The 20,455-nt window shown below is 46.7% G+C and overlaps 1 protein-coding gene across 7 annotated transcripts in view; it reads right to left on the bottom strand.

Annotated features, from left to right (window-relative positions):
- LOC130487157 (neurotrimin-like) overlaps positions 1–20,455 on the bottom strand; it is a 357,310-nt gene that overhangs the window by 99,165 nt on the left and 237,690 nt on the right. For all 7 annotated transcript variants that reach the window (XM_056860573.1, XM_056860572.1, XM_056860570.1 and 4 more), the window contains exon 3: positions 15,595–15,720. In XM_056860573.1, coding sequence (XP_056716551.1) covers positions 15,595–15,720 — 126 coding nt within the window. The remainder of the gene's footprint in view (positions 1–15,594; positions 15,721–20,455) is intronic.

Here is a 20,455-nt window from a genome sequence, read left to right on the forward strand (position 1 = left end):
ATAATGGTAATAGAGTCACGGCTCAGAGCTAATATTATGGCAAAGCAGTAATTATTTCAACAGTAAACAAGGCAGCGGTTTAGCTGCCGGCAGGATCCGAGCCTGTTGAAAGGCTTCAGTTCATTTCGGGGGATCCCAGGACCTTGGGTTGGCTCTCGGAAAGGAGATGAAGGCCTGTTCCCCTGCTGAGCAAATAAGCCAAGCTTTTCCTGTCATCTGCTGGTTTCCGTAGGGTTCAGGCTTTCCAGCCCCATCCCATTAGCGATAAGAACTTTTTTTTTTAGCATTGCAGGAGAATGTCCGACAGTGAAACTGGAGATGTTTAAGGAAACCTTCCTCCTCAAAGAGAAGGAAACAACATGTCGGAATGAGCTGGAGAAGAGGCGGATTAAACTGAACAAAGGAAGGGAAAAAGAAACTCAGAGATGCGGCAAAGAGGTTGAGTGAAAGCAGGAAGCAGGGTTTGCCACCTAATTATTCCTGAAGTAAAACTTTCCGCTTCTTGCTCCAGTGCAAAAACCTAGCAGCATTCTGAAAGAGGGGGAAAAAGTTTTGAGAAAACTAATGACATTTCCGGAGGGTGTCATGCATCATACTTAGCAAATCACACATCCTAAAGAAACGTCAATCAAGTCTGGGAGGGGCGCTCAATATTTATTTCTTCCAGCTTCTCATCAAACAAAATAGCATTTAAAAATTGGCACTTCAAATCTTGAAATCTTATTTTGAAATCCCCACCAAAAAACAAAACAAAAATTCCTCATCTGCTCCTTTTAAATGTCGCGGCTCTAAAGCAAAGACATACCTGCCAGGAGCCATACCATCAGTTATTAATACCTATGAAAGTTCTACTTTAAATTAGGCAATTATGCAGTGTCCCCCCCAATGCCAATATATTTTGGTTCCTGACATTCCATCTCTCTCTATTGCTTAAAAAAAATCATCTCCATATTATCCTGCCCATCAATAATCGGATTCATCTGCAGACAATTCTCTCCACTCTTGGGCTGTCTATTTCCATGACTGTCTCCGCAAAACTTGTCATGAGGAGCAGAATCACCAAAAGGCACTTGGTGTGACAGGGAGAGAGGGAACTGCTGACGGTCAAGGTTTTCGACACCTGAAAATGGATTTCCCTGCAGGACCATCATGTTGCAGGCAGCTCAACTTAGTTTCTAAATGCCTTCTTGGATGAATTGTAAACTGTCCTTCCTACTTACCAATAATCATCAGGATTTCTTCCCCACCACAAGAGCAAAATACCAGATATACGTGGTGGTGAAGGAGAAGAAGAAGAGTTGGTTTTTATATGCCAACTTTCTCTACCACTTAAGGAAGAATCAAACCAGCTTACCATCACCTTCCCTTCCCCTCCCCACAACAGACACCCTGTGAGGTAGGTGGGACTGAGAGAGCTCTAAGAGAGCTGTGACTAGCCCAAGGTCACCCAGCCTGCTTCATGTGTAGGAGTGGGGAAACCAAGCCAGTTCACCAGATTAGCATCTGCCGCTCATGTGGAGGAGTGGGGAATCAAACCTGGTTCTTCAGATTAGAGTCCACCACTCCAAACCATCGCTCTTAACCACCATGTTGGCTCCAAGTGCTGTCAAGTCACAACCGACTCATGGTGACCCCCATGAGGTTTTCGAGGCAAGAGAGGAACAGAGGTAGTTTGTCATCGCCTACCTCTGAGTGGCAACCCTAGAGTGGTGTGTTTGAGAGCCGCCTCGATCATAGAGGCATCATAGCTCAATGACAGAGAATGGATTCTGCATACCCGAGGTCATTGGATTCATCCCTGGTATCTCCATTTGGATGGCTATCAGATAACAGAGCTGGGAATGTCCTCCTGCCGAAAAATTTAGAGAGATGCTGCCTGTCAGAGTAGATTGTACTGAGCTAGGTGGGCCAGCAATCAGACTTGGCAGGAGGCAACTTCATTACATTCACAAACACCAGTTGCATATGGCTGCCTACATATGCATCATGTTTTCAAAGATACCTGTTGGCTTTCCTGCATTTTCAAAAAACATGAATGAAAATCTAGAATAAAAACCAATTGTACCAGCTTGGAGTAGGCAAGACTTTCACCTGGAGTGAGAAATATTTTCCCAAGGAAGGAAAATAGCATCATCTCCCTACTCTGGCAAGATGTGCAGTACTATCGCCTGCCATAATTGAGGGTAAATACAATAAGATTCCGTTCGAGGCAAGGATTTCTCCATGTGAACGTGGAGAAGTTGAGACGAGGGAGCACATTTTCTTTAAATCGGTTTCGACTCGCCATTTTAGCCCATTATTAGTTAATTTACCTGGCTGGTCTAATAAATATAGACTTGAAAAATTATTGACATACAAAAAACCTTTAATTACAAGACAGGTTGCTAAATACTGTGTTGCGGCGATTAAAGCACGGAGTAGGATAAAAACTAGAGAGTTAGGTAATGACGAGTTTGGTTTACTGAATCCCACTAGCGGATGATTCTGATGACAGTTTTATGTGTAAGAAAGAGCTTATAGTTTAACTACCATGCAGTAATCTGTTTTATCTGAACTGAGTTGTGGCTTACGAAAGCTCATACCCTGCCAGAAAATTTATTAGCCTATAAGGTGCTCCTGGCTTTAAGGTGCTACTGGTGTGGTGTAATGGTTAAGAGCGGTGGGTTGGAATGGTGGACTCTGATCTGGAGAACCGGGTTTGATTCCCCACCCCTCCACATGAGCTGCAGATGCTAATCTGGTGATATGGATTTGTTTCCCCACTCCTACACATGAAGCCAGCCAGGTGACCTTGGGCTACTCACAGCTCTCTTAGAGCTCTCTCAGCCCCACCTACCTCACAGGGTGTCTGTTGTGGGGAGGGGAGGAGAAGGTGATTACGGGCCGGTTTGAGTCTCCCTTAAGTGGTAGAGAAAGTCGGCATATAAAAACCAACTCCTCCTCCTCCTCCTCCTCCTCCTCCTCCTCCTCCTCCTCTTCTTCTTCTTCTTCTTCTTCTTCTTCTTCTTCTTCTTCTTCTTCTTCTTCTTCTTCTTCTTCTTCCAGACTAAGGCAGCTACCCATCATGCAGGCTCTTTTGGTTGAGGGTCACTGCAAATGTGGCTCTCTGTGACCCACACTGTGAATACCACTGATCTAAAGAAATGGCAGCCTTAGACAGGCATGTCCCTTAGACAGGCAGCCTTAGACATAAACTGTGTGCTGCAGTGTTAATTAAGAGGCGCCTGCTTGTTGTCTGTTGCCTTTGGCTTGTTCCTAGTAAGACACGCATCTACCGCCCTGCCCTCCTCAATGCCAATGGTTCATGGCGACACTTTATCCGAGAGGCTCCAGTAAGGTCCATGCCAACACCACCATCACCTTGACAACACAAGAGATTCCACTGAAGGAGAAAGCGGTTACCATGGAAACAATGGATTGCCCATAACTAGACTTCCTTAACTAGAGCACTCCAATTCTTTATTCACATATCTGTAGACAGTGTTAATGCCGTAGGGCTAGAGGAGGATGTGATAACAGGGGGAAAAACCACACACACACACACACAAGCGCACCGTTTGGCACATAAACGGAATCGCCCTTAGCCTTCCTTGACTGAAGGTTTCCTGTCATGTGTACGTTAATTTACTCAGGAAGACAATCGAGTCTCATCTGTACAAGACCTTCTTTGTCCATTCTTGCTTGCAAAGAGTTGATGTCGGGGCTGGAGGCCTGAGAGCACGCCAGGAATGGAAAGTCAGGCAGCTCAAAAGAACATAAGAAAGGTCCATCAAGTCCAACAGTCTGTTCATACAGTGGCCAACCAGGGGCCTCTAGGAACCCCACTAAGACAACTGCAACAGCATTTTCCTGCCTGTGTTCCACAGCACCTAATATAATAGGCCTGCTCCTCTGATCCTGGAGAGAATAGGGATGCATCATGACTAGTATCCATTTTTACTAGTAGCCATGAATAGCCCTCTCCTCCATGAACATGTCCGCTCCCCTCTTAATAGGGTTGCCAGGTCCTACTTCTCCTCCGACGGGAGACTTTTAAGGCACAACTCGGGATTGCGCGGCGACACGTGGACGCGCCAACGCGCATGCGCATTACTTCCAGTTTACAACCGGAAGTCCCACCTCGCGAGAGGCGGGACCAGAAGTCACCTGCAGCGGCATGTACACGCAGGCACGTTTGCCCGTCGACCATCAGCTGGTCGGCGTGCAAAGGGGCAAATTGCCAGGGGTTTGCCCGCCACCACTGGGCACCTGGCATCCCTACCTCTTAAAGCCTTCCAAGTTGGCAGCCATCACCACATCCTGGGGCAGGGAGTTCCACAATTTAACTATGCATTGTGTGAAGAAAGCTGTTCCTGAGTCAAGTGACTTACAGGACCACCCAAACCAGAGCTATATCCTTCTAAGCCCATTGACTTCAGTGGACTGAGAAAGGTGTAAACTCTGTTTAGGATTGCCTCGTTAAACTGAGAAGCCATGCCTGAGTCAGCAGCTTTAAAAACCATACAGCCCCCTGTGACGTAATCTGTGCTCCTGTTGTCCCCCTGAGACACCTAGGGCAAAAACGCACGGTCACTTACTGCGGTTTCTGCCCAGTTTCCTCCCTGTTTATTCCCAGTTTCACCCAGGATCAAATCCTCGCACCTAATTTGCTGCTGGCTGAGCGATGTGTTGACCCAAAACAAACACGGTTTTGCAATCGAGGAGCCAAACTGTTATCCCTGGCTCGTCTCAGAGCCTTCCCGCGTCACAATGGCCCGCCCGCCTCCAAACCCCTCCCCTCGCAAGGCTGTCGTTGGTCAGTGTGAATCGACCAATCACCAGGGGGAGGGGGCGATGCTGAACGACCAGGAAGTGCGTGTCTCCCGCATTTTCTGTTTTCACGGACAGATCAGCACACAGTTTTGCCACAGATCAGCAAAGGTAATGCGTACAGATTCTCCCCCAGCCCAGGTTCATTTAATCCTGGCTGGAATGGGGAGGAAACTGGGGAGAAACTGGAGTAAGTGACCGTGCGTTTTGGACCCTAATCTGGTCGACTGTAATACCATGTTTTGCCTGTCTCTAGTGGTGGCGCTGCAGGGCACCAAACAGCAAGCAAACAATTGTTGATTCCAGCATGTGTCCATGGTGGCGCACTTGGGTCCCATTGCTAGGGTCTCCAACTGGAATCTCCTTAAACCAGGTGTTTAACGTTTAACGTTTAACGTTTAAACGAGCACATTTGGAATCCTGACATGGCACAATGGGTGAAGCCACAAAATGGTTGCCGCAGGAGGCAGAGCCAGCCACAAAATGATTGCCACATCTTAGCTTTGGCAACACAGTGCAGATCCTTGTGTTATGGTGGCTGCTGCTGCCAAACCAACTTTTTTTAAAAAATCTGCACAGCCAATCAAATCTCCAACAATCAATTAGAAGCCTTGCTGGTCAAAAGCCCTACTTGGCTCCACTCACTTCCTAAAATCACTTAGTGGGTGCCAGAGAAGGTGTCGGAGGCAGTCAAGGCACCCACAAGCACCATAGTGGTGTAGTGGTTAAGAGCAGTGTAGTCGTGTAGGGGTTAAGAGTGGAATTTTGGAGCTGTGTACTCTGATCTGGAGAACCGGGTTTGATGCCCCACCCCTCCACATGAGAGGCGGATGCTAATCTGGTGAACTGGATTTGTTTTCCCCATTCCTACACACGAAGCTAGCTGGGTGACCTTGGGCAAGTCACTCTCTCTCAGCCCCACCTACCTCACAGGGTGTCTTTTGTGGGGAGGGGAAGGGAAGGTGATTGCAAGCTAGTTTGAGTCTCCCTTAAGTGATGGAGAAAGTCGGCATATAAAAACCAACTCTTCTTCTTCATGTTGGGGACGCCTGCCTTAAACAATGCATACCTTACTCTGAAACTTCCATCCATCTATTTCATCTACTCTAGAAATAGCGTAACCGCAACAAAGTAAGTAAATTGCATCTTGATAGATTCTGAATACATATGCACACACACACACAAATTATTTTCCCCTTAATCACTACTTTTTTTTATTATCTTGTTGAATATAAGACTTCTGTTGCACCACTTTGCACTGAGGGAGCCAGACCGAGAGCTGTAGGGGCACATCTGAGAAATAATTATAATATGGAAATTGCAAAAGGCGAGAGGACCAAAAATTTTGCCTCGGGGCCCAACGCTCCTAGACATCCTAATCGCCCGGCCGTCGTCCCTTCTCGGCATTTGGGGTCAATTTGGAATGCGGGCCAGGCTGCCGGAGAACCAAGAGTTCAGGCTCACATCTCGGCATAGCCTGTCGCTGCGGCGTGATGAGACGTTCAAACTCCTGTCATTGTTAACAGACTGAAAGGTCTGTGGCTGAACCCAATTAATTATAGAGCGACTCTATAACTCTGCTGAACAAGTTTTCAGCAAGGCTGGCAGACCTCTGAGTGTGTGTGTTTCGGCGCGGGTGTGGGGCAGAGGGAGAAGAGGCCTGTTCTCTGTGCCCGCAGGCCTCCCACCCACTGTTCCATCGGGTGACCTTCAGTAGGCTGCTTTCCCCGCTGCCCGCTCGCTTGGCGCTGCGGAGGAAGCGCCTCTTGCCTGCCACGGTAACAACCTCGGCCCCTTGCAGGACTCCAAAGGAAACCGCCACGGCCCAGCTTCAGGCTGCCGGAGTCTGCACCTACCAGGTGCCAACGCGGGCCTGACACCTTCTGCGCTTAACAGCGTTCCATGGCGTGACATCTGCCAGCTTGGGCCGAACACGTGAAGCCAATTAAAGCTTCCAGGGCCCTAGCTAACAAAGAGAAGGCGCTTCTCGGACAAGAGAGATTGAAAGGGACAGGACAAACACAGGAGGCCGCACACTGGTCTTTCCCTCCATTGCAGTGAAAACACCCCCCCCCCCCCCGTGTTACCATTATTAAAAATTCACATAATGACAACAGCACGCCACAGCGCAAAAGAGATGAAGCCCGTGCCTCCAAGGTCCTGACAATCTACTTCTATCAGTAATCATGTTATTATCATCCACCACTTGTAACAAATCACAACTTGGGGGATCCTTCCAAGGAAAACAGCGGGTACAAGACAGAGAAAAGGGTGCCGTTGGAACTGCAAACCTGGAATTCAGCTATTCATTGCAGCAGGTTGCAGGGCAGGCCACAAGTAGAATAATAGAATCACAGAGTTGGAAGGTACCACCAGGGTCATCTAGTTCAACCCCCTGCACAATGCAGGAAATTAACAACTACCTCCCCCCCAACCCCCCAACCCCAGTGACCCCTACTCCATGCCCAGAAGATGGCCAAGATGCCCTCCCTCTCATGATCTGCCTAAGGTCATAGAATCAGCATTGCTGACAGATGGCCATCTAGCCTCTGCTTAAAAACCTCCAGGGAAGGAGAGCTCACCACCTCCCAAGGAAGCCTGTTCCACTGAGGAACCACTCTAACTGTTAGAAAATTCTTCCTAACACATCGCCATGTGGAATCTCCAGGCATATACAGGTATCAAGCCCAGACAAATCAGAAATACAGAGCTCAAGACTCTGTACCACTCTGCACAGGGTACTGTGCGCACTGCAGTCGACACACACAGAGGGATATCAGGTACACGTGTGATAGCCCTGCAGGGGGAGCATATGATCTCTGGCTCATCAGCAAGGAACCTACATGTGCATAGGAAGAATATGCACGTAGGCTCCCTCCATGCCATTAGAAATGCAGCTTTTGAAAATGTTCCTGATCACAAGGAAGTAGCCAAAAGTGCATAAGATCTTTGCTCACAAGCCAGAGATTGCACTGGGGTCTTTTATGCAAGGCTGTTTCACTCACAGCCACCCCTCCAATTATTTCGGGTCTTTGTTTTGACTACGCATTCCATTTCTGACTGTCAGATAGGGCTGCCAACCTCCAGGTGCTAGGCGGAGATCTGCTATTACAACTGATCTCCAGTCGACAGAGATCAGTTCACCTGGAGAAAATGGCTGCTTTGGCAATTGAACTCTATGGCATTGAAGTCCCTCCCCTCCCAAACCCCGCCCTCCTCAGGCTCCGCCCCCAAAACCTCCCACCGGTGGTGAAGGAGGACCTGGCAACCCTACCATCAGAGGTCTCCTCGCTCTCCCCCTGCATTTCCCCGCGTTTTCCCCGCTCTTTCAAATTCGAGATAAAACAGGTCTCTGAAAACGTGGGGAAAATGCAGGAAAACGCAGGGCGATAGAGAAGCGACCTCTGACGGTCACCTCTGACGGAAACGGCATGCATAATCAACACAAAGACCCAAAGTCATTGGAGGGTGATGGCGAGTGAGCCATAGCCATAAAAAACCATAGAAACTCTCAGAAGGGAACAGAATCCGGGGGCTTCTGCACGCAAGTAAGTTCTGTCCTACTGAGCGGTGGTCCCTCCCTCCCTTGGCTGCAATTTGATTCTATTCCGTTTGACAGCCAGAAGAATTTGGAAAGGAAACCACCCTTGAATGAAGACATATGCGAAGGCACAGCAGGCTTCTCTATCCCCACGGGCCTTCCGCATTCAGAGAGATCAGCGGTGGCGGCCATCCCTCCCCCTGAAACAAAGAAAGAACCATCCACTGGAAATTTATCTTCCAGCTCTAAGCAAAGGAACTCAAGTGGTCAGATTAAGGATGCCGCAGACAGCCATGATGTTTCACTTTCAGCGTGGAAATGACAGATTCTGAATATAGAGGCTCAGAAATGTTTCCGATTGGAGGGCTGCATCCCAAGAAACCTGTGCACAGGGGGAGTCATATGAACATATCAAAGAGTGTTATGCTGAGTCAGATCTCTGGTTAGGGTTGCCAACCTCCAGGTACTTGCTGGAGAACTCCTGCTATTACAACTGATCTTAAGCCAATAGAGATCCGTTCACCTGGAGAAAATAGCAGCTTTGGCAATTGGACTCTATGGCATTAAAGTCTCTCCCCTCCCCAAACCCCGCCCTCCTCAGGCTCTGCCCCAAAAACCTTCCACCAGTGGCAAAGAGGGGCCTGGGAACCCTATCTCTGGTCCATCTAGTAGTAGAAGAAGAAGAGTTGGTTTTTATATGCTGACTTTCTCTACCACTTAAGGGAGAATCAAACCGTCTTACAATCCCCTCCCCTCCCCCTCCCCACAACAGACACCCTGTGAGGTAGGTGGGGCTGAGAGAGCTCTAAGAGAGCTGTGACTAGCCCAAGGTCACCCAGCTGGCTTCATGTGGAGGGGTGGGGAAACAAATTCAGTTCACCAGATTAGCACCCGCTGCTCATGTGGAGGAGTGGGGAATCAAACCCGGTTCACCATATCGGAGTCCCCCGCTCCAAACCACCACTCTTAACCACTACACCATGCTGGCTCTCTATCTCTGGTCCATCTAGCTCTGTACTGTCTTCTCTAATGCTTGGGGCTTTGCAAGGACAGGCAAAGGTCCTTTTACCAGATGCCAAGGGCCAATTTTGGCATCTTCTGAATGCAAAACAGGTGCTCCATCAGCTGGCGGTGTGGAAAGTGCCATCAAGTCGCAGCCAACTTATGGGGACCCTGGAGGGTTTTAAGGCAAGAGAATATTCAGAGGCGGTTTCCCATTTCCTGCTTCTGCGTAGCAACCTTGGACTTCCTTGGTGGTCTCCCATCCAAGTAATAACCAAGGCTGACTGCTTAGCTTCCGAGGTCTGATGAGATCAGGCCAGCCTGTGCCATCCCCATCAGGGTGATTCATCAGACAGCAGGATCCAAAAAACAAAACCAAAAAACCAAAACAAAACACCAGTAGCACCTTAGAGATTTCTCCGGTGCTTCTTTTCCATGTGACCAAATGAGGAAAACATCATCAGGTACAAGGGAGGATATTGCCCTAAGAGTAGCAATCTGGAGACAGACAAGAAATTACACTTAACAGGAGAGAAGGTGCTGACCTCACTATCCTATCCAATGGCCCTCTTGCTGGCTCCTGCAGGGTCTTCTCTGTATAACCACAGAGTGCCTATTCCAGCACTCTCTACAGATGCTAATTTTCTGCCCCAAAGCATTTCTCCTCTTCTTCTAATCCATCTGATTACTATGTGCATTGTCTCTCTGCATCCCACCATCTTCAAGTACTTGAAAGGCAGTCATATAGAGGATGGTGCCAAGTTGTTTTCTGTTGCCCCAGAAGGTCGGACCAGAACCAATGTGTTGACATTAAATCAAAAGAGTTTCCGTCTAGACACTAGGAAGAACTTTCTAACAGTTAGAGCAGTTCCTCAGTGGAACAGACTTCCTTGGGAGGTGGTAAGTTCTCTTTCCCTGGAGGCTTTTAAGCAGAGTCTAGATGGCCATCTGTCAGCAATGCTGATTCTACGACCTTAAATAGATGATAAGAGGGAGGGCATCTTGGCCATCTTCTGGCCATGGAGTAGGGGGTCACTGGGGGTGTGGACTAGATGACCCTGGTGGTACCTTCCAACTCTATGATTCTATGAAAAGATCATAGAAGCATAGAGCAGGTTCTATTTAGTAAAAATAACAAAAACAAAAAACATCCCCTATTTAACTCAGAAAATCCAAAGGTAGTGTGCTGCCCAGCCCCGGCTTGAGAATATCCATCAGAGAATGTCGTTTTTGCCCTGTGTTACAGCTTTTCAGATCTTTGAAAGACGGAAAGATATGAAGGTTGATGTGCAATTAAGCCAAACGCAGATAATAACGGACCTGTAACACATGTCAGCAATCATTCCCATCTGACATGTACCACTCAGAGATATATCTATATGCTTTTGAATGGGGACTGTCCTTGGCAATTAAAGCTTGTTGCAGAAAATAGGACTCGTGCTGAGCAAAGCCATTATCTGGATCTACATTGTGGAAAGTGAGTTATCAATTTTCATGGGTAGATATCCCAAACGCGGGATGCCACCTTTGGAAATGCAGAAATATTTGGGGAAATAAAGAGAAGGGATTCGGATATCTCGAGCTAGTACCAATCCTCTCAACCAATGGAAGAGAATGTATCTGAACAGCTGAATGCATAATTGGGAACATGATGATATATGGAAGAACGAGCAGTTTGTGATCTGAAGGCCCTGTCTTTGCCAAGGCGGTAAGCATGCATCATACTAATGTAGACCCAAAATGGGGTGAAATGGAATTCTGTTGTATTGGGGTAGAGGGAAGGACCTAGAGGAGAGTCATGGGTATTGTAGGTTGTTCTGGGGCTTAAATGACAATGTTGTTCATAGTTTCAGAGGGTGGCCATGTTGGTCTGCTGCTAGATTCGAGTCCAGTAGCACCTTATTCTCTGGTGCTTCTTTCCCATGTGACCAAATGAAAAAAAAAACATCATCAGTAGGGAGGATATTACCTTAAGAGTAGCAATTTGGAGACAGACAAGAAATGACACTTAACAGGAGAAAAAGTGCTGATCTCACTGTCCTATCCAAGGCCCTCTTGCTGGCTCCTGCAGGATCTTCTTCTCTGTATAACCACAGATTGCCTATTCCAACACTCTTTACAGAATGCAAATTTTCTACCCCAAAGCATTTCTCCTCTTCTTCTAATCCAGTTGATTACTATGTGCATTGTCCCTCTGCATCCCACCATCTTCAAGTACTTGAGTGGCTGTCATATAGAGGATGGTGCCGTGTTGTTTTCTGTTGCCCCAGAAGGTCGAACCAGAACCAACAGGTTGAAATTAAATCAAAAGAGTTTCCGTCTAGACATCAGGAAGAATTTTCTAACAGAGCGGTTCCTCAGTGGAACAGGCTTCCTTGGGAGGTGGTAAGCTCTCCTTCCATGGAGGTTTTTAAGCATAGGCTAGAGGGCCATCTGTCAGCAATGCTGATTCTATGACTTTAGGCAGATCATGAGAGGTTGGGCATCTTGGCTATCTTCTGGGCATGGAGTAGGGGTCACTGGGGGTGTGGGGGGAGGTAGTTTGTGCATTGTGCAGGGGGTTCAACTAGATGACCGTCGTGGTCCCTTCTAATTTTATGATTCTATAATCCTGAGTTCATTCTTTTGCAACACTCCTCCCAGCTGGAACACAATACTCAGAGATCTCCATTCCGACTCATATCTGATGAAGGGAGCTTTGACTCTCGAAAGATTATACCCCAAAAATCTTGTTGATCTCTAAAGTGCTACTGGACTCGAATCTAAATGTTGTTCATGAATCACGCGGCAAAGATCTCGAGGCTCTTTTGACAGAGGGAACGTTCGGTAGTTCGGCTGAATGTCACCCAAGAGGCCCCCACCCAATTTTTAAGGATGACCAGGCTGTTAATACAGAGCATGTAATCTGGACAGGAAATCTTGTGAAAACTGCTCCCGTAAATTACCTAACACCACAGGTAATTTCTGATTAGCTTGCTTCTCTCCCCTTGGTGCTTTGGCTGTTTCCATAGCAGCTAAATCCTAAGTAAAATGGAGACATCTGGTCCAAAGTCAGGGAAAGATCGCTCAGGGGAAAGAAGCCGGATGGAGGGCAGCTGAGAGAGAAGACATCCTTGCAGAAAGTGAGCGGTAGCAGCGACACCTGTAAGTGACACATAGCAGCTGGAGGAAAAGCCCAGGAGTATCCGGCAGGGCTCGGAATGATCAATCAGGATGGATGAGGTCACAGGAAACAGGCAGAGGGTCAGATCGGCATTAGATCGGTCGAAACATCAAGAAAACAGCTGAGCAGTGACTCAGTGGTAGAGCATCCGGTTGGCATGCAGAAGGTCCCAGGTTCAATCCTCGGCATCTCCAGTTAAAGGGACTAGGCAGGTAGGTGATGTGAAAGACCCCTGTCAGAGACCCTGGAGAGCCGCTGCCAGTCTGAGTAGACAATACTGACTTTGATGGACTGAGGGTCTGATTCAGTATAAGCCAGCTTTATGTGTTCACCCTATGAAATTGCATCCATCTTTATCAAAAACCTTTGGATTTTTTTGGGGGGGAGAACTCAAGGGATCTCTCTCCCCCCCCAAAAAAATTTGGAACCTACATGTCATAAGAACATAAGAAAGGTCATGCTGGATCAGACCAAGGCCCATCAAGTTCAGCAGTCTGTTCACAAAGTGGCCAACCAGGTGCCTCTAGGAAGCCCACAAACAAGATGACTGCAGCAGCATTGTCCTGCCTGTGTTCCACAGCACCTAATAGGCATCCTCCTCTGAGACTGGAGAGAATAGGTATGCATCATGACTAGTATCCATTTTTACTAGTAGCCATGACTAGCCCTCTCCTCCATGAACATGTCCACTCCCCTGTAACATGTCCACCTTGAAATGTCAGTGTAAGTTAAATTTGGGGGTGACTCTGCTAAATGTTATGGCCATGCTGTTTTGTATCATCCAGGGTGGGTGCTAAAAAGACCTGGGATGATGCTGTGACACTATAGGCGGTTTCATGCTTCCAATCCACTTTCAATCCACTTTAACAATCTTTCGCAAGTGGGTTTTGCCATTTCACACAAAAATCCAGCTTCAAAGGGCATTGAAAGGGGATTGAAAGTGCATTATTCGGCATGTGTGAAAGCTCCCTATGTGTCCTGAACTCAAGATGGATTCATCTGAGCAGACGTAGTACAAGGTATAGCCTTCACCAGACTGTATACAATGCATAGTTAAATTGTGGAACTCCCTGCCCCAAAATGTGGTGATGGAGTTGACAGGTTCTGGCCACTAGTCCTGATGCATACCTATTCTCTCCAGGATCAGAGGAGCATGCCTATTATATTAGGTGCTGTGGAACACAGGCAGGATGCTGCTGCTGCAGTTGTCTTGCTTGTGGGCTTCCTAGAGGCGCCTGTTTGGCCACTGCTGGACTTGATGGGCCTTGGTCTGATCCAGCAGGGCTTTTCTTATGTTCAGTATTGTCTACTCATTTCTGACTGCGAGAAGAGGAATACATGTTTGACTATTCACATGCATTAAAAGTTCTGTACATGGAAAACTGGCATATTAGCTTGGCTAAAATCTCTAACAGGCTAGCTTTTCATAGACAGTAGGTTTCAACTATTTTTGTGGGGGGTGTGGGTGGAAGAGGATTTAACCACATAATCCACAAGCGCAACTGTCCAGAATCACTATTTCCTAAAAATTCTGTTTTCCTGTGTTTCAATTAAGCATGCTGCTTCACTCCAAAAAATGCAATTTTCTTGTAGTAAGCCATTTTTGTACATCAGTCCTTTACACAGTGTTTATAGAGGGGGCAAATCAGCCATATCAGAAACCACAACATTCAGAAACCAGTGGGGGAACATTTTAACCTTCCAGGACATTCAGTTGCTGATTTAAGAGTAGCAGTTCTCTTACAAAGGGATTTCAAAGGGAGATTAGAAAGAGACACCTGAATTACAACTAACAATGAAGCTCAAGATTATGCATTCTCCAGGACTTAGTAGAGATCTGGGATTCCTGTCTCATTACCAATGCTGATTTCTCCATGCCTACTACCCCACTGCATGTCACACCTAATCCAATCACACCTGCTAAGGTCATTTACTTGTTTTTGACATTTACATTGCCATTGTGTGTCTAATTCACTCATCTCTATTTAAGGATAGATGGAATCACATTCTAGCTGTATCTGAAGAAGGGAGCTGCGGCTCACGAAAGCTCATACCCTACCAGAAATTTTGTTAGTCTTTAAGGGGTTCCTGGATGCCTACTCTTTTCTACAGCCATATCTAAAAATCCAGAAACATGTTCCTAACTACAACCATGTATGACAGCCTTTACATCAGTGTAAGAGCTACTCCCTGTGCATCCATGTTCATAGTGGTTCTTTAACACAGGAACACGGACAACAATTTCTCCAATAGGCCAAGCAAAGAGGACTATCCACAAAGCTACTAGATCTCAAGAGATGGATTAGAGGCCCTGCGCAAATGGAAACGCAAGAAGACTGCAGTGGTTGCTTGTGCTAAGTCAAACTTGCGGCAACCCAACTTGTGTTTCCGTCTGTGCAGGATGTTCTGCAATACACAGATGAATGCACTAGGTGTGACACAAGGTCTCGAGCAAGCAGATCGCTGCTAAGTCAATCAATCAGTCAATCAATCTTTATTAAAAACAGCCATAGACCAGCACAGCTCTTCACAATTTATGACTGAAACCCTTAGTTTTACACTCTACCCACAGGTTTATACAAATAGCAACAAGTTATTTGCGCAATTTGCAAACTATATATACTACCAATTAAAATTATTGGCATACCGATGTTCTCAGCAGCGTCTGACTGATTCTACAGGCTGCTGCACAAAACTTTGCTGTTCCTACTGTAACCCGTGGATTTTCATCTATAAGCAACATTTTTGTATACTCCGGGCCTGAATGGCTGGAATGCCGACTAAGCCAGGGGGAGATAAACTTAGAACGAACCTCTTGGCATAGTGGACAGCACAGTAGAACATGGTCCATTGTTTCAATTTCCCTTAAAGCACAGGGACATAACCTGTCCTCCAAGGGAACCTTTCTATATCTCCCACCTATCTATCGCTGCTAAGTCTGTTTATGTTTCCGCCAGCACACCGCTGGATCCAAGCCAAAATCATCATCAACGTCCAACGAGTCTGACATCAAGAAATCCCACAATTCACGACAGGGATGTCACCCACATTGGGGTACATGGTGTATCACACATCATACCTTTGGGCGAAATGTGTCTCCAGGTGATCATGGGGTCCGGCCTGCCGCTAGCTATGCAGGTGAGGCTGATGTTGCCACCTTCGTTGATGGAGATGTCTGAAGAGATCTCGACAATTTTGGGAGGAACTGCAACGACATAAGGGGAGAATGAAACAGGGTTACTTAAGCTGACAGTGGCGGTTCTAACACTTCTGCCTTCTTAAAAACTTGACCAGTGACAGTAGTTATTGCACATAGCCAAGGGACGTTACAATCAATCACAAAGAACATAAAACATAAATTGCATTGTTAAAACAAACGAACCTAAAAATACTTACCGTGTTAAAACGTTTCACCCTTCAGATGCAACGTTCGCTCGTATTTGCTTGGCTGCCAAGGCAAATGATGACACTATGTATGAGTGAGTCAGTATCCCAGAGAACGTAAACCAGCTTCTCTGCTCCCGAGGAAGAGTTTTCTAGGCTTTGTGTAAAGCGGGCAGGCCAGAACATAATGGGCTGAAAGCCTCCAGAACTGGAGTTCTGCATATATTACAAAAGCGCAAAGCAAACAGTTATTTTGGGAGTAGCAACCACCAAGCAAAGCAGTTGGCATGGTCTGGAACCAAACAGACGCAAAGGCTATTCTGAGATTATGAAGGGTAATGCTAGACAGACAGGAGGCTCAGACAGGGTTCCTTTTAATTGATTTAAAGCAGAGTAACAATCTAGAGCTGGAGAAAACTGGAATATTCACTGTGGGGTTTCTGACAAACCACTAGACCAGGGAGGACCAGCAGGCATAGGTGAGCAGGATCGTGGCCTCAAATCAATTTATCTGTTATACATCTGCCCACCATTTCCAGAAGTTGTGAGTGACAGAGGTATCCTGTACACAAGCTTTTATCCATCTTTAAAATTAAAACATAAGAGGCGCCTTTCTGAATTGGACTACTGGACCACTGGTCTCTCCTTCCCATAATTTTTAGTTAAATTGTGGAACTCCTTGCCCCAGGATGTGTAGATGGCTGCCAACTTGGAAGGCTTTAAGAGGCGAGTGGATATGTTCGTGGAGGAGAGCGCTATACATGGCTAGTAGTAAAAATGGATACTAGTCATGATGCATACCTATTATCTCCAGGATGAGAGGAGCATACCCATTATATGACAGAGACAGACTGACAAGCTGAAACATGTCCAGAGAAGGGCAACAAATATGGTGAGGGGTCTGGAAACCAAGTCCTGTGAGGAAAGGTTGAAGGAGCTGGGTATGTTTAGCCTGAAGAGGAGAAGACTGAGAGGGCATATAACCATCTTCAAGTACTTGAAAGGCTGTTATATAAAGGATAGCGCTGAGTTGTTTTCTGTTCCCCCAGAAGGTCGGACCAGAACCAACGGGTTGAAATTAAATCAAAAGAGTTTCCGTCTAGACATTAGGAAGAATTTTCTAACAGTTTGAGAGGTTCTTTAGTGGAATAGGCTTCCTTGGGAGGTGGTAAGTGCTCCTTCCCTTGGAGGTTTTTAAGCAGAAGCTAGATGACCATCTGTCAGCAATGCTGATTCTATGACCCTAGGCAGCTCATGAGAGGGAGGGCATCTTGGCCATCTTCTGGGCATGGAGTAGGGGTCACTGTGTGTGTGTGTTGGGGGGGAGGTTGTTTGGAATTTCCTGCATTGTGCAGGGGGTTGAACTAGATGACCCTGGTGGTCCCTTCCAACTCTATGATTCTATGAGGTGCTGTGGAACACAGCCAGGATAATGCTGCAGTCATCTTGATGGGCCTTAGTCTGATCCATCAGGGCCTTTATTATGTTCTTATGAGCAGATGGAAGGGCAGGTAGGAAGGAAGAAGGGTACGAGCAGGGGGCATAGTGGTGGGCAGTGGAGGAGAGGGAGCCCTGGGACTCTGCCCGGCCCATCCAAAACCTGGAATCATCCCTGCCTATATTTCTTTCTCCTGGCACTCTCCCATGTGTCAGTCGCCGGTGCAGACACGAGCTTTTCCAAGGGAGCTGGCTGAGCGCAGAGCAACTGCAGTGGCCTTGCATACATTGCCTCTGACGCGCAGGTAAGTAATTTATTGATCCGTAAAGCACTCCGAGACGCTCAGGAAGGGATTATGTCATGCCAACGCCGTGCAATAAAATAAAAAATGATGGACTTTTTGTGAACACGAGGGTGATTTAGGGTTTGTAGCTGGAAGTGTAGTTAAAGTACATTTTAAGTGGAAATCAAGGTAGGTAATGAATTACTCTATGTCCAGGAGAGGCTGCCGGGAGTTCATTTTCTCGGCTTCTGACTCAGGAGCTAATATTCTAACTGTACGCTAGAGGACAATAGAGGATCAAGCACAGACTGCTGGCATTGGATAGGGGCGGGGAACTGCATTAAATGAAACTGCGAAATAGATCTCGGCTCCTGCAACTTGGTAAACGCGGGATGCTGGAAAAGGGGTAAAGTAGAAAGTAGTTGTCCCAGGGCAGGTTGGATTGCTACAGGCTTCACTGCATGGTAGAGATGCCACTGCACATTTTATCTTGGGAAATGCATCCTGTGAAGGACAGAGTGGTTACTCAGAGGAACAGGCTTCCTCAGGAGGTGGTGGGCTTTCCTTATTTGGAGGTTTTTAAGCAAAGGCGAGTCAGCCATCGGACAGTAATGCTGATTCTGTGAACTTTTGCAGATAGTGAGAGGGAGGGCAGGAAGGGTTGCATCAGTGCTTGGCTCTTGTGACCCTTTGGCCAAAGGGGGATCACATTTGTCTCATTTGGAGCCCTTTACCTGGCTTCATTTGCACGCTGCCATGTCGGACTGGGAAAGTTTGTGATTTTGATTTGTTTTGTTTTCTATTTCTGATACACCCAATAGGCACGGTTCACTGCTCCTCAACCAGTGTCATCCCGTCAGCAGTACAGAGGTTCAGAAAACTTGCAGCTAGGCAGCTTTTTAGTACTGCAGCCCAACTAATTGGCTGGAGGAATAGGGAAGGTGTGCTCAGTTGAGCATTTCAGGCAGGCGAAGGTGCTTCCTCATCTTTCCTACCTGGGATCCTTGAATAAAGACTTTGGGAATTGAACACAAACTCACCAGCATGCAAAGCATTTGCTCTACCACTGAACAATGGCCCCTTCCCCAAATGACTGCATGTTTTTTTTTATTGTTCATACTTATATCCTGCCCTCCCCCTGTGTAGCAGGGCTCAGGGTGGCTAACAATATACAGAATCATCATCAGAAGAAGAAGAAGAAAAAGAAGAGTTGGTTTTTATATGCCGATTTTCTCTGCCTTTTAAAGAGTCTTTAGGGGAGGGGCTGTGGCTCAGTTCGCAGAGCATTTGCTTGGCATGCAGAAGGTCCCAGGTTCAATCCCTGGCATCTCCAGTTCAAGGGACTAGGCAAGTAGGTGATGTGAAAGACCTCTGCCTGAGACCCTGGAGAGACAATACTGACTTTGATGGGCCAAGGGTCTGATTCAGTACAAGGCAGCTTCATGTGTTCATGTGAGCGCACGGCCACATGAAGATGCCTTATACTGAATCAGACCCTTGGTCCATCAAGGTCATCACTGTCTACTCAGACTGGCAACAGCTCTCCAGGGTCTCAGGCAGAGGTCTTTCACATCACCTGTTCCCTGGTCTTTCACACTACTGACTACCTGAGACCCTGGAGATGCTGGGGATCGAACATGGGACCTTCTGTATGCCAAGCAGATGCTCTGCCACTGAGCCACGGCTCCTCCCCACAGCGTTGCCTCTCACGCGTTATTCAGAAACAACACCTGCTTAAATGGAATGCGGCTGCTGCACACAATTACTGAACCCTGATGGCAAAGAAAGATTAAACATTATTTGCATTATTATTTGGGCTGTCAACCGATTAAAGTTTAATCTATTAATTAATCAATTAAATGTAAATAACTTGGCATATTACCAAAAGCCCAAATATAAATGTCTTTGTGATATCTTGAGGGGGATGTGAGATAACGCTCAATCTAATAAACAAAAGCTGTCCTTAATTGCGGGCCGTGGCAATTTTTCTCAGGATCCAGGAGCCAGTCCTCAAACTTATACGCCGGTGTCATTTTTTTCGGTCTTCGGGATTTTATATTTTCAGGAGCCACACTTTCTAGTTCATCCTGCCATAAAACTTCGTCCTAGCCTATTTTCACTGTTTCTTGTAATTTTAAGAACATTTATGAAAAAAATGTTGTAGTGTATAAATAAATATCGGTTGTCATAATAATACTAACTTAAAAAACTAACCTCTAACCCAGATATAACATACCCGTACCAAAAAATAAAACAAAAATAATCTTAGGTCCCAAAGGGTTAACTTTCAAATATGTCCAAGGGGTTGTTAGGATCTCAATGAAAACATTCTCAAGATACTTCTGGGTTCCCATTTCCATAACTTAAGGCACATTAATGCAATGTGAATGTTATGTTATGCCTTTTCATGCCGTGAATATTCATCCCATACCTAACAATCAGGACCGGAGAGTGCTTCCAAATTTGGCTAAGTCTAGGGTTGCCAATTCCAGGTTGGGAAATTCCTGGTGATCTGGGGGGCGGAGCTAGGGATGGGCAGTGTTTGGGGAGGGGAAGGATGACAGCAAGGTATAATGCCATAGAGTCTATCTGCCAAAGTAGCCATTTTCTCCAGGGGAACTAACGTAACCTGGGATCCATTTGTGAGGGGCAGGACAAAGCCATCAAAACTAATGATTATGGTTGCCGGGGCGTGGGGGGTGGAATTGGAAAAATGTCAGTAGAAACCGCAGGCAAGAGACAATAAGAGACAAAGGCCTTGCTTTTGATGAAATGGGGGAGGGATGATGTGCCCTCCGAAGAATAAGAATCAAGTGACCTCTCAAAAACAGGGCT

Source organism: Euleptes europaea, chromosome 14, assembly GCF_029931775.1.
Source record: "Euleptes europaea isolate rEulEur1 chromosome 14, rEulEur1.hap1, whole genome shotgun sequence".
Taxonomy (NCBI): Eukaryota; Metazoa; Chordata; class Lepidosauria; order Squamata; family Sphaerodactylidae; genus Euleptes; species Euleptes europaea.